General features: G+C 35.1%; 1 protein-coding gene across 1 annotated transcript in view; it reads right to left on the reverse strand.

Annotated features, from left to right (window-relative positions):
* Positions 1-9,368: 9,368 nt before the first annotated feature.
* The window catches only part of TFPI (tissue factor pathway inhibitor), a 66,711-nt gene continuing 61,100 nt past the window's right edge, over positions 9,369-14,979 (reverse strand). Inside the window, exons 7-8 of the mRNA XM_090281518.1 lie at positions 11,335-11,514; positions 9,369-10,658 (exon numbers count right to left, since the gene is read on the reverse strand). Of these exons, the coding sequence (XP_090137644.1) occupies positions 10,564-10,658; positions 11,335-11,514 (275 nt within the window). The 3' untranslated portion in view covers positions 9,369-10,563. The remainder of the gene's footprint in view (positions 10,659-11,334; positions 11,515-14,979) is intronic.

Consider the following 14,979-nt stretch of genomic DNA (forward strand, 5'->3'; position numbering starts at 1 on the left):
CATGTTTAACTTCAATCTATTATATACAGTAAATGTTTTTAATTAAAAAGGAGTGTAGAACTATATATAATGCATATATTAAAGCATAATATGATGTATTTGCCTAAAATTTCTTAACCCTTTCTAGAAAGTATCACATCCTTTTTATATTTAGCGCTGAGGAGTTGGGTAGCTACAGTCTCATCCTGCCATCTAGTGTCAAACAGTCTCAAATTACCAAAGTTACTCTCCTTACTGAAATTATAATAAAATTCTATTTCTTTTTGCATAATAAAAAAAAATCCCATCAACTGGGGGAGATTCCTAAGGAAACATTTTGATGCACATGATAACTATAATTATATATACAGGTATTTATTGTAGACTGTACAACTAAAGAATAATTTACATATTGTGGAAAAAAATGTGTTTCATACAATATTTAGATGCCAAGGCAATCATTAAGTAAATGTTAGAACATACAAATTAAAGACTTCCGGCCAAGAGGAAGGCATAAACAGACACGCTGCATCTCCCTCCACAACTAAGAAGGAATACAACTACCTCAAAACTAGAAACAACCAGAAGTTCCAGAAAATCAGACTGCATGGAAGTCCAGCAAACAAAGTATAAAGAAGAAATACTCATCCAGACAGGTAGGAGGAAGGAGCTGGGGTGGAGAGGACGCGGTGTGGTGGTGGCAGCAGCAGTGGCGGCAGTCCGGCAGAAAACGCAGTGACATTTTAAAAAGTAAGGAGGGACACTTGGGGAGCTTTCCCAGCTCCTCACCGGACCTTGCAGCTCACGGTCCGAGCACAAGGGAAAATCAAGCCTCATTGCTTCTGACTGTGCAGACCAGTAGGGGTTGGGGTAGAGGCAGAAACTATTTGTCTCAGCAGAGTCCACTTGTTTAAAGGGCCCCCACAGTCCTAGAACATCTGTAGACCCACCCACTCTGGGAACAATGGCCAGGGCAGCAGCTAGAGGGGTGTCAGTCTGGTGAGGAAGTGGGAGAGTGCCTGGAAAAGGGGCAAGTGCTGGGCAAGCGGCATTGTTCCCTCTCAGACCCCTTCCCCACATACAGTGCCACAAGGTGGTGAAACAGGTCGCCCTGTACTGACGAATCCTTAAGGCTCCGCCCCTTACAATGTAACAGGAGTGACAGCTCCACCTGGGATGGGGGGACAAGCAAACACAGGAGCCTGTCAGAAAGAGGAGACAGAGAAGTATGGCCCAAAAAGGGAAATGGATCAAGGTTCCAGTGGGAGAACTAAGCGAGGAGGAGATAGCCAACCTAACAGATGAGGATATAGACAACCTAACAGACTCAGAGTTCAAAACACTGGTGATAAAGATGCTCACAGGCTTGACAGATATGTTTGAGTATGGCAAATGCATAAGAGAAGAAGTGAAGGCTATGCTAAGTGAAACGAAGGAAAATCCACAGAAAACCAATGGTGAAGGGAAGGAAACCAGGGTTAGAATCAATGATTTGGAACATAAGGAAGAAAAAAAGTCAACCAGTGCAAAATAAGGAAGCAAGAATTGAAAAAAATGAGAAAACCTTCCCAAATTTTGTGAAAGAGATGGACACACAGGTTTGGGAAGCACGTAGGGTCCCAGGCTAGCTGGACCCAGAGGGGACCACATTAGGACGCATCATGATTGAGATGCCAAAGATGGAAAATAAAGAGAGTCCTGGGGGCAGTAAGAGAGAGTCAGAGAGTTGCCTACAGGGGGTTGCCTAAAGGACTATCAGCTGATTTCTCAGAGGAAACTTTGCAGACAGGAAGGGACTGGCAAGCAGTATTCAATGTGATGGAAAGCAACCTACAACCAAGATTACTCTATCCAGCAAAGCTATCATTTGTAATGGAAGGGCAGATGAAGTGCTTCCCAGACAAGGTGAAGCCAAAGGTGTTCATCATCACCAAGCCATTATTATATGAAATGTCAAAGGGACTTACTTAAGAAAAAGAAGATCAAAACTGTGAACACTAAAATGACAACAAACTCATAACTATCAGCAACTGAATCTAAAAAATAAAAACAAAACCCAACTAAGTAAACCAGAATAGGAACAGAATCATAGGTACGGGGGTCATTTGGAGGGTTATCAGCTGGGAGGGGGAAGGGGGAGAAATGGTTGGTACAAAATAGACAGGCGGATGGTAAGAATAATATACGAAAGGGTGAAGCTGTAGAATGTATATGCATGACCCATGGACATGAACTAAGGGGGTGGGATTGCTGGAAGAAAGCGGCATACTGGGCAGAGGGGAGCAAAGGGGAAAAAATTGGAACTACTGTAACAACGTAATCAATAAATTATACTTAAAAAAACAACAAACAAATTAAAATGACATTCCAGCTTTTGCCTTTTGATATACTCTCAAGTATTTGAAATGATCTAAATGTAGATAATTTTGAAGCCCTTGGGCAGGCTCAAGTGGAAGAGCTCCTACAGATCTGGTCAGAGATACAAATTAGATCTTCAAAAGCTTACAATGGAGTGAAAGTTGTCTCTCACACCTGATAAACAAGGCCCTCATTATATCCAGACATGAAATGTATTTGTTCTATCTTGTAGGCTGAAAAAAATCAACCATTGGCTATAATCTTATTCCAACTTAATACAGCTGACATTTTAGAAAGGTTGTATTTGGGTGCATATTAATTACTTCTAAGATCCATCTCTAATAACATATGTAACATCAGAAAGCAACATTTATAAACCATAGCGATTCATGAACACATATTAATTGATCATGTACCATGTGGCACATATTTGGATAGATACTGGAATCTAAAGTTTGCAAATAAGACCTTGGTTCTGCTCTAAAGGAATTTACTTCTACCCTAAAGTAGACATATAGAAAACTTTGCTTATTTTGGCTCATACCGTTCAAATACTCAGATTGCTAAGAGGCAATATGTTCAGTGACTGAAACAATTCAGGACTGAGTAGATAGGAAGGCAGGATGAATGAAGAACCTACTTCTTGTAGAAAAGCATTTTCTCTGAAGGTAGTAATTTCTCTGGAACCTAAAAGGCAAGAAATATAATGTGTTCCACAGATTAGAAAGAAGTGTTTCCTTGGCAGGGTTTCTCAGAAGCGGAGCTTGAGGGAAACTTTTGGTTGCCCATGATTATTGAGGGAGTGCTCTTTAGATTTTAGGGAAGAGCATTAAGGGAGTGAATAAAACAACACTGGAATAAAAACAAGGTGGGCAACCATGTGATCTCAGCTAAAATCTGCGTTTGGCCTAATTCATAGGGGTAAGGGTCTGGAGTGTAAATTGCAAATCAAACATGTCCTCCCTTGAAGTAAGGGAGTTTGCCTTTAGAAGGTTCTTGTTAGTCAGTGGTTGTATGAGCTACTTTAAGAATGGGAAACATTATTTCTAAGAAAAGTGCCACCATTAGCTGAGGACAATTTGGAGGAGGATGAAGCTGGAAAATATTAGCAGCCAATTCTCCCAGCAACTCAGAGATGAGCACAGCAGCTCAATAAAGAGCATGTGGGAGCAGCATCAAAGCAGAGGACATCTGTAATAGTGTCAACAATAAGAATAAAGAGAAAAAGACAGTTTACTAAGAAGACTATTACAAGTAAACACCACCTGTTGAAGTATTGCGTCTAGATTGTTCACAGAGTCTGGAGACAGTGAAAAAGAAGAGTCCCATGTGAATACATCAGGGACTTAGGGCCTGTGAATACTGGTAAGAAATAGTACAGTATTTTACTCTATGAGCAATGGGTCACGCAATGTAAATCAAGTTTTGTGCTTTGCATGTAGCTGGGTATGGCTGGGATGGTAGGCCTGCAATGAGGAGGCAAGTATAAAAACTTTTCCTTGGAAATACTTCTGTTTTTTAGCAAAGTTATTAGTTGAAATTAATGTCCACAGTGCTACCTATCCATAGGCCCTTATATATGGTATTTATGGATATTTAAAAAATAAAAACACTGCAGTTGGAGACTCTCTTTTTGGAGGGGATTAATTGTAAGGAAATGTAAGAACAAATTCAATTTGAGGTTGTATTAATTAAAATACTTAACACTATCTAGTAGTACTTTCTCAGTTTCTGTCCTGTTCTAGGGGAAGTTGAGCAAGAAAAATAACATTGTTGATGATTGGCATTTTTCCAAAAATATGCTCTTTTAGATGTTTTCTTTAACTCTGTGAAGATTTTATTTCAACTTTTCAGATAAGGGAATTGAATCTTAGTAAGATTATACAACTGGAAATTGGTAAAAAATGAACTCGAAACCTAAGTTGTTTGGTTTTTAAATCTGCCCTCCTTCTTTATAACATGATTTGCAAAATATTTAATCTGGCAAAGTAATTCAGATATTTTTGGAGCAATATTGTATGGAATATTGCAAAGGATATTAGTTACTAGGGTTTCAGTTAGAAAATTCTCATTGAGAAAAAGAAAATAGTGGGTACTGGCAAGATAAGAAAATACAGCACAATGTTTAGCAATTTATATTAAACATCACTGCTAGGTTGGCTGTCTTTCTATTTAAATATATCTGTAGTCTAGTTTCTATCCAGATCATACATTTACAATATTATTCTTATATGAACAATACCATAGGTTTCTGAATGCTTGGAAGGATGGCACAAAGAACAATGATCATTTAAAATAAAAATTTCTAAGAAACAAAAGGTATTTAAATATTTTAAGATGAGTTCTATGTAACGAACATAAGTTTATTAGAAAAATAGTACATTCACTGATTTTACCCTTTTGTACCCATGTTAAAATTTTATATTAAAAATATTATTAGCACCTGTTAGGCAACTATCTCAAAACAAATTATCAAATTTTTTTCACATTTTCAAATATATATAGTTTTTACATTTTCCTTAATCTTGCTAACAGAAGAGCCACCTTATATTTATGCTCCTCACTCTTTAATTTATAAAACTGCTACTACACCAAACAAAATTTACCTAAAAGTTTCTTCTTGAACTTTACATGCCTGACTTATTTGAGTAATTGTTACAGCTCAAAAAACTTTTTTTCTAAAATTTTGCAATGTTAAATATTCAACAAATGATAACGCCAATGGCTACCATTTTGTTGAATACTTAAGGTGTAGCAAACACTATGTTAAATTCTCTATGGGGGAGCTCTCTCCTTCCCCATCACAACCATTTCACAAAGAAGAGAGAGGGGATTAGAGGTACTGAGGCTAATTGAGCTCAAATCCAAGTTTATTTGAATCCAAATCCCATGTTCTTTATTGTTGTATTTTGTTTGGTGTTTTATTTTTCTTCCATGATTCTTAAAAGTCTTCAGTTTCATCTGACAGATTATTGACTGCCAATAGAGACAAGAAAAGCTGTGCACTGGATTTTAGAGATTGTCTCTGTAAATGACCCAAAGGGTGTGTGTGTTTAATGTGTGTGTGTGTGTGTGTGTGTAGCTTGTTAAATAAGAAAAGAGGAACATGCAAAAATAAAAATTTTCCTAACATATACTTAGCTTTACAACTTTAAACACTTTCTCATTGAACAGTGGCAGATATTTTGAATTTAAAAAAAGGTAATTGTTTATTTCTTTATCTCTAGAATGGCAATTTCTTGGCATGATGGATTATTTAGGTAGCTCACAGATGTTCACATTTTGAAACTCTGGAAATCTCCCTAGAGTGATTTACAAATTTAGTGGAACACTCTGTTTAGAATGGGGAATATTTTTAAAAGAAGGAAGACTATTGAAAAGCTAAAATTCTTGCATTCTGATTCCAAAAATTTACTAAGAGGAAGGAAGTAGCAGTTTCCTCTGGCTTCTAACTTGACTGCACCTGCAGCTTAAAAAAAAAAGGTTCCGTAAATTAGAATTATACCCTCTTTGAAAATACAGATTAAATATGGATGAAAACCCTTAAGATACTCAGGTTTATAAGTGACTTAGCTGATATTATCTCATAGTGAGTGAACAACCAATCATCAGCAACTTTGATAAAAATGGATTAATTATGGCTTCTTTGAATTTGCTTCAAACTTATTAGAATAAATTGCAGATTGAAATAAATGAGTTTGGTATTAGAAATAATTTGTTCTTCACTAAATTTTGTTAGTTCTTTTAAGAATAATTTTAAAAGAGAGTAAATACCTTTTAAAATGTTTCAAAGCTTTCCATGGAGTTTAAATGCCTTGATGACAGTATACATTGAAAGCAGATGTGATCATTTTCTTTAGAATGCCTGTAATATTGATGAGGAGAATGTAAATCAGATAATGTTTTCCTAATAATAAGTAAAACCCAAATATTAAGGCATTTAGAATCTCTCAATGTACCCGAGTCCCCATGTGAAGTAGTAACTGGGAAGTTTATTATAAAATCTCTTGACATTTGGAGATCAAGCAAGCATTAAAAAAGAAAATCTGTTACAGGTGTCAGTTTGTATATGGCAAATACATCAATAGGCCAGTTTTGAAGAAATATAGCCAATCAGAAAATGACTACATTATGCTAGAAGAATATAGTTATTGCCAAGTGAGGAGCCTGGCCAATGTTGATTTTTGTTTTTTAATCACAGAACATTTTTTACATAGTTTGGCTTACTATTGGTGTTGGAAGCTTTTAACTAGAGAGTGTTACATATTTTATATTTACTTTAATTAATTTTTTAGCAAAGCACTACAGGAACATAATAAAAGATCAATTAGCATTAGACGCTTATAACAAGTAAACAGCTGTTTTTCATTTCTTAGACTTCCACATCCAGTTTTATTCTGGTTTTCTTCCATTTTTGCCATTAAGATGTACAATTCCATCTTTATTTCTACTTCCCTATTGTATGTGATTTATTCCCCCACAATCTTCCTTGTCCTTTATGAATGTTCTCTTCATCACTAGTATTTGAAGTTCTGTGTGCGTGTGTGTAAAGGGTGTGTTGAGTGGGTTTTCTTTTATTGGAATACAATACATAATTTCAATAGAGAAAACATATGTCAGATCACAAATTTCAGACCATGCTTATCCTGGCCGGATAGCTGGGACTGGGATTGTGAATCAAACCTGGTCAATCAGGAAGTCACATATCCAAACATAATGTTTAGGTCAAATCTAATGAAAAGACATTTGAGTCAAAGACAGTGAGGCCAGGATGTTTTTTTAATTAAGACTTTATTTTTCAAAGCAATTATAGGTTCACGGGAAAATTGAAGAGAAGGTAAGGAGTTTTCCCATATATCCTCTACCATGACATGTATACATAGCCTCCTTCATTATCAACATCCTCCACGAGAGTGCTACATTTGTTACAATTGATAAACCTATCAATAAACATATTACTACAACCCAAAGTCCATAAATTACATCAGGGCTCACTCTTGGTGCTGTACATTCTGTGGGCTCAAACAAATGTATAATGACATATACCTACCACTATATTTTTGGTTTAGTTCGCATTTCTCTGATGATGTATCATGTGAAGCACCTTTTCATGTGGTTATTTACCACTTATATATCTTCTTTGCTGAGGTGTTTCTTAAGGACTTGACCCAATTTTTAATAGAGTTGTTTTCTTACTGTTGACTTTTAAGTGTTCTGTATATATTTTGTCTGTTAGTCCTGTATCAGATGTGTCTTTTGCAAGTATTTTCTCCCTGTCTGTGGCTGTATTTTAATCTCTTGATATTGTCTTTTGCAGAGCAAAAAACTGTAATTTAATGAAGTCTATCTAATCAATTATTTCTTTCATGGATTGTGCCTGAGGCCTGGACTTCAGTTCTTTGAGTTAAGAGAGCCTAACCTTTTCTAGAAAATGCTTCCCTGAAAGGACATGGGCCTTAAATTCAGGAAGTGTCTTGAAACTATGAAATTAGAAAATAAAGACAGACATGTTGGGCAGCAGAATCAGGGTGAAGATAAACTGAGTTTCGATGACAGAATGAAGCCCTGAATCTATCCATATTGAAGTCAAATACCTCTGGCAGTTTTCATTCTTGTGATTAAATATATCTGTTTTAGACTGTTCGGGCCAGAATTTTTCTTATCTGTGAGAAAACTGATGATGAATTCATATTCATTGTCCTAATGCTCTATTTTATTTATTGTGTCATATGCTTAAATGCCTGCAAACACCTCCCTCCTTCTTGTCCCTCATAAAATGAATTACCAGATATCACTCCTCCCTTTAAAAGTCCTCTGAATAATCCTAGCCAAGACACCACCTATATGTTTAGAGTAATTCAGAGATTGGGTCTGAGAGATTGGTAAGATCAAGGTTTCCTATTCTGCATAGTAGAATGTTCTGGGTAGAAGGGGGCAATTAAGTTGGGTCTAAGATAAAGTTCTTGAGAAAGAACTGAAGGTCAATAGTTGAAAAAACAAAATACAAATCTTAATTTCATAAAAACGTGACAAAAGCAGAAATGACTAATAAAAAAACTCAAGAAGTTCCCTAAATAAGGCAATTTTAGTGCTGTTTTCTTCTTTCTTTTGGTATGGCAATGAGCCAGGCCCACTCCAGTAGTCAGGATTGGAAGTCATTTATATAAGGTATACTTATATGACATATATGTTTAAGTATGTATGTCATACGTATAAAATTATATGAGATGATTGGTAGAGTTACATACAAAATGGAGTAGATGTAGAATATATGGCCAGTAAGGCATAGTATGCTAATTTATTTGACAAATACAAAATCATAACACAGAGATACACATTTGTAATTAAAAGGGGATTATTACCAAATTCAAATTAAAAGAGGTAAATGTGGATTGGAGCTGGTGGGACACTTTTTTCTTTGTCTTTGGACCTTTTATCTTTGTAAAAGCTGAAGGACACTACATTATTTTTGAACTATGAGAAACTTCACGAATACAGCAATCATATTTTATTATTCAAGATAATATATTTTATTTCTTATAGTATAAAATATAAAATCATTTAAGTAGTTTTTAGAAATGACTTGAATTTTGAACAGAGAATAAACAAAGTACAACAGGTACATACTATATAATGTAATTCTATATAAACTTACATTTAGTTGCATTTGATTACACAAAACAAAACAGTACCACCAGAGGGCTTTTTTGTTTAAAACACAGTAAAAATTGTATCCACATGCATTAAATGCTGTAAACCATCTTGATATATGTCTTATTTGACTAAATAATGAACCCTTGAATGGTTATTAGAGAAAATAATTAGTCAAACTGTTACCAAACCAAAGTGGGGTTCTGCTATCTGCTGCCATCAAAAGCAAACTATGGATGCAGAGGCTGGTGCGAAAGGAAAGGGTTTTTATTCAAATGCTCAAGGATCTGGGAGGATGGGGGACTCTGTCTCCAGACTCATCAGGCTCATCTTTTCCGTAAAACACAGACAATACCCAGTCATCCCCAGCAAGACAAAAAAAAAAAAAAAAAAAAGGCAGTGCCCAGAGTTCCTGCTCCATTTTAAAGTATCATCTTTTGGAGCTTGAGGTGGCTAAGTGGTCATCCAGGTAGCTTAGCTTGTTCCCAGCTTCTGTCCAGCTTCATGCTCCCTCCTGGAGTCCAAGTGTGGTGCTGGCACCACCATTGGCAATTTAGCTTCTAGCAGCAAGGCTCCATGCTCCTGGGTGGTGGAGCCAGCGAAGGCACCGGCAAATGCTCCACTAGATTGGCAAGAAAGACTCCCTCCTGGAGGCCATGGGCTGCATGACTGCAGTGAAATGGCCCAATGGAGAGGGCAAGTCATAAGCAGCAGCCATTAGCAAGAGAGCTTTCTTTGTTTTCCTGGATTTGTGTTAGTTTCAGGTGTGGGATGGCCTAGGTGCTTTCTCATAATGATCAATTAACTTCCCAAACTTCTACACGCTCCAGAAGGGTCCAACCCTTGACCAATCCCTATTTTCCCCCAGGCTAGAATGACAGACATCTTTGGTCCAGCACCTCTCCCTGTTGGCATTCTTACCCCTATTGCCCATGTGCCTGTCTTCCCCAGTCTCACACCCAATCAGTTACTGAAGGTAGCAAAATAATTCAATAGGGCTTTCCCCTCTGTTGAATTATCTTGCCAGCCATGCATATGCTCAGTGCAATACTTCCTTGAAACTCAATGTCCTTGTCATGCCCCTGGGCAGTTTGTGAAGGTACTGTCTGGCCACACACCATTCCCTAGGTGCCTTGAGGAGGAGCATGGTTAGGTGCAGAAATGGCTCCCAGCTCCATCTCCCAGGTGGCCCCTCCTTTCCCTGTCCACTGGCCAGACAGGCGTCAAATTCACCAATGTGCTGTTTATATGTCCTTGGTGGCAATTTGTTACTTGACCTAAGGAGCCTTTATCCTTTATTCAAAGATGTTGCTATCCATGTATAAATGACAACAGAACATAGTTTATAAAAGTTTGATTTCCAAAAGTCTCAAATTCCCATTTTAAGAGAATAAATAAATTCATAGTAGTCACTTAATAAATTGTAGCCCTAGAATAAACAATCTGACTAGATTTAAAAAGGAATGCTGATGCAAATGTATTAATAAGAGGTATTATGCATAGGAAATTCATGAAAATATTAATTAAAAAGGATTTAAAAAAAGAAATCATAGTAAAAACCTTCATCTAAAATATTTAGGTGTTGTAATGATATCCTATTTCCATTGAATAGTTCTTTCTCTTTCTTTTAACTTTAGTTATTTTTCCTCTTGCTAGTCTTTTGACGAAACCTACAAAAGGAAAAGAAACAAAGTTAAGCATCATAAAATAATTTATTGTGTTACTTTATCTAAAATGTCCTCAAATTATCTTTTAGTATTTAAAAAAAAAAAGTGTCTGGTTTAAAAGCCTTAGTCTTGTCTATTTCTTTGTATAGAACAACCTATTACTAAGGAAGTCACTTCACATATATAAAAGTTAGCTAAAATGAATAAACATGTTTATTTTTATTATTTACTTTCAGTTAGATATCCATGATCACTTTATTAAAAACATGAACATGTGGTGTAATACAGATGATTTTATTTACATAACACTTCTATAAACATAATTTTTATATTCAGAAGAAAATATTTAATTTTGTGCATTATAGAAAGCTTAAATATATTGGTATAATCCTTTAAAATGAAAGTTTGATATGCAAGTATTAAAGAATAAAGTGGTTTTTTAAAATTAATTATTTTCTATGAAGATACATTAAGAGAAATTGCAAATAATAGCCAACAATATTATCTTAATATAGTTGAAAAGGGAATATTTATTAGCTAAATTATAACATTTTGTTTCTTATAAAAATAGAACTAATTTCATAGTATTTTTGATACTTTTCATAGATTAAAATTCATTTATAATTTCAATACAATTTTCTTAAACAGTAGTGAATTAATGGGAATAATGTCTCTCTACCTTTTCTGCAAGCCCTAAGACATGATCTTTTGGAAATAAAATTGTTTTCGTTCCCTCCACATCCACTGTAATTAAATGGGAAACATGTCCCGGCAACCGAATTGTAGTAGAATCTTCTCTCATTGGCTTTACATAATCCTCTGTCTGCTGGGGTCAGACACCAGGAGGGGCTGTGATAGCCTAAGAACATGAAGACATGGTAAGTCATTATATGATAGTTATTCTGAGGCTTTCATATTATTGTTTATAGATGAGCATTGTGGCTCATCTATGTAGAAAAGTAATCTAAATTAATAAAAGTAGTACTTAGTAAAGTTCATGTATTTCAATTCCATGAAAACGCTTAACCAATCTCAAAGTGTCTGCTATACTGAGATCGCCAATAAATGAAAAACTGATATATTTGCTAAAGGAAAGTACTATGATTACTCTTTATGTATAGAAAACTAGTATATAACAAAAGCAACCAGTATTAAACAATTTAACTTCTGACAGTTTATTAACAATATACATTAAAAAACTATTAATAGTCACATATCATTTGTTCATGAATCAACTTTTTAAAAAAGACTGATGAGCAAAATTCTTATTTGTTGTCTGGCATCCCGAAGCTGAGGAAGAGTTTCTACACTTGACTAACAAACTTTTGAATGATGTCATATAACCACAATTTGAAGTACAGGAATTCAGGTGTAGAAAATTCTGACTTTAGTTTCAGAGGAGGAGCCCAGAAGAAATGGTTTGATGTAATAATAAAGTTTTCTCATAAATTGAAACATCAGTTCTAGAGGAGTTAAATGCTTTTGCAAAGGAAAGTATACTGCTGAAGCCAGTAAGATAAAACACTTGCATGTTTAAACCAGACAGGCTGGTCTGGAGGCGGGACTAAGCATTTCCAAAAACAGAAGATACAACTGCAACTAGGGTAATACAAGGAGCACTCATCTCCTTAAGGCAAAGCAGAGAAATTGATTCAGTCCAATGGTAGTATTTAGCTTGTTTGGGAATTCCTATCAGTGAGAGGAAATTGCTCCTCTTTAGTAGCAGAGCCCAACTACTGATATTATTAGTAAACCAATACTGCAGTTATGTTGTTGGACAGTGAGAAATCGCTGTAAGAAAACTTCGGTGGCTTTGCCAAAGAGTGAGATTTGGGACAGCAAATGCAGACAAAGATTCAACATTGGCAGAAGATAGAACTTTGAAGAATCCCATAGCCAATGAAGGCAAATAGGATGTGGAGACAGAAGTAAGCAATCTGACGGCAAGTGAACTGCAGGTGAATCGTCTGTAAAAGAAAGAAAGTGAAATAATTTGAGATATAAAATTAAATTTTAAATCGGTATACTTATTTTTACTACCACTTGCCTTCTGTATATTTTAGTAAAGATTAGTGTCTTGATATAATGGTGCATATAAAAGAGAAATTCTGGAAAATGTAAGAGGTGTGGGAATATTGTGGTAAGAATATATGAGAAAACATTTTAGAAAGATGATATGCTTTATCAAAATTCAAGAACTATAATCACACAAAGGGTATTAAGAAACTCCTAGGATCTATAAAACTAAAACATTATCCAAAATCATGTAGTCTAATTTATGTTTTAGCTCATCCTATTTGGGAGGTGTGGTGCATGATCAGTGCCATCATAAATCAAAACTAAAATTATTTGATGAGAATGTGTGCTTAACTTTATAAAAAATGTTGAAATCTCCTTTCACAACAATATCTTATGCAAGAGGAATTTTTTAACACCCTAGGAGAGATATGTTGCAATTGAATTGAGCCCAACAATTGTGCAACCTTATCTGATGTATGTGCTATGGATTATCATCAAAGTGAAGCCTAGAGTGTGTGATAGTTATTATTTGTTACCATTTCCACCTCCATGAGCTTCCAAAGTCATCACCTATGTTTAGGACAAATATCCTATAAGCAAGTAGCCTGATTTGAGAAACAGGGAAAACAGAGGAAATTGCTATTCTTTTTTTTTTTTTTTTTTTTCATTCTTAGCAAGCACCTACTGGTGCATTATAGCAGATATGTATGATGAATAATATGATTTATACATCTATTTCATTTTAGTATTTTGTACATAAGACATATTAGCCCACAGTAAGTTGCAGATATATATAGATGTACTCGTAAGCTGTACACTTTTTTATAAACGTTAGTTACTACTTAATAGCAGTACCACCCAGTATTCCAACAGTGTCTGCACTGAACAGATCTACTCAAGACCAAGAGAAAGGCTCCCTATAATGTGGACTAGGGCAAGAAGGCAGAGAGAGGATTGATTTGAGAACAAAGATACAGTTGACCATCACAGATGCCATCAGAGTTTCACTACCAACTAAATTGTCTTAGGCATCACATTGCCTCTACCTGAAACTTACTGTCTTTGAATCACAGGACGTTTGGCATTGTTGCTTGTAGCAGCTTGGGATCTGGTGTGCAGACTTAAATTGTCCCTCTTACCAGATACCTGCTCCTACTCAGAGTGTCTGTTCATGTCTTACCTGATGACAGTTGTTTATCTCACTTTGTTTGCCCTAGTTTTAATTATTACCTATGCAGATTATCAAACACCAGTCGCCTTTGACCTAGATTAATATCAAAGTTCATAACATTTGAAATAAAAATATTTTGATAGTGGGTTAAATTTAAAATTAATCACTATGGATGTGTATAGTGTTATAAATAGTTAACATTTAGAAGTTTTAACTAATGCAATAAATTGTCATCAGTTGGGGAGTTTATATGAGGCCATTATGCTTCAGAATGTGAATTATACCTGATATATAAATTAATCCATTTCTCCTCAAATAATTTTAACTCTAAGCAGAATTAACATAATGAAGCAGATGGTTTCTTAAAGACATTTTAACTCTAAAATTCTTTGAGTCTTTATCACCTGGTTCAATTTCCCAAGGTGAGGAAATTAAAATTTTTTTGCACCCCATGAAGAGATAAGCATGTCTGTTTTCAAATAACATATTTATTCTAGATAAACACAGGACTCAACTGTTCCGAATCCAGATTTGGATATATACAATGAAAGAAAATGTGAAGGTTTTGAAATAGTTGGACAATGTGATTTTTTGAATCTAGATTATAATTAATAAAAAGTCACTAACCTGGCTTCTGTTCATTTCCCAAAGGGACTTTAATTACCAAATGCATTCTGTCTCAGTCTTACTGTTAATAACCAGTTGAGTAGTTTCCACTTAGAGGGTCTATGATAGATTTCAAAATCCAGGATCGATTTATTTCCCCCTAGGAACTACCATCACCAAGTATGGCTGCTAAATTGGAAGGTGGGACTTTGAAGTCTGTTTAATTTGTGAGGCAGCGATGTAAACTTTCTTTTGAACTTACACATTTCAACTATTTTAACTTGTAATCTTATATTCATTTTGAATCTTTACTGTGGTGTCTTTCTTATTGTTCCCATTTTACATGGCTATTTAGCTTTTAATTTTATAAACCAAATTAGGTTTTATGAACTACATCATGACTTGTAAATTATATTTTGTCTTCTGAGACTGTTTTATGGAATTAAATAATGAATCTTTCCTTTGAATACAAAGTTCTTTCTTTCTTCCCCCATAATTTTGGGGTGAAGAAAAAGATATTTTATTTTC

This window comes from Furipterus horrens, unplaced genomic scaffold (assembly GCF_987537825.1).
Source record: "Furipterus horrens unplaced genomic scaffold, mFurHor1.1.pri manual_scaffold_1, whole genome shotgun sequence".
Lineage (NCBI taxonomy): Eukaryota > Metazoa > Chordata > Mammalia > Chiroptera > Furipteridae > Furipterus > Furipterus horrens.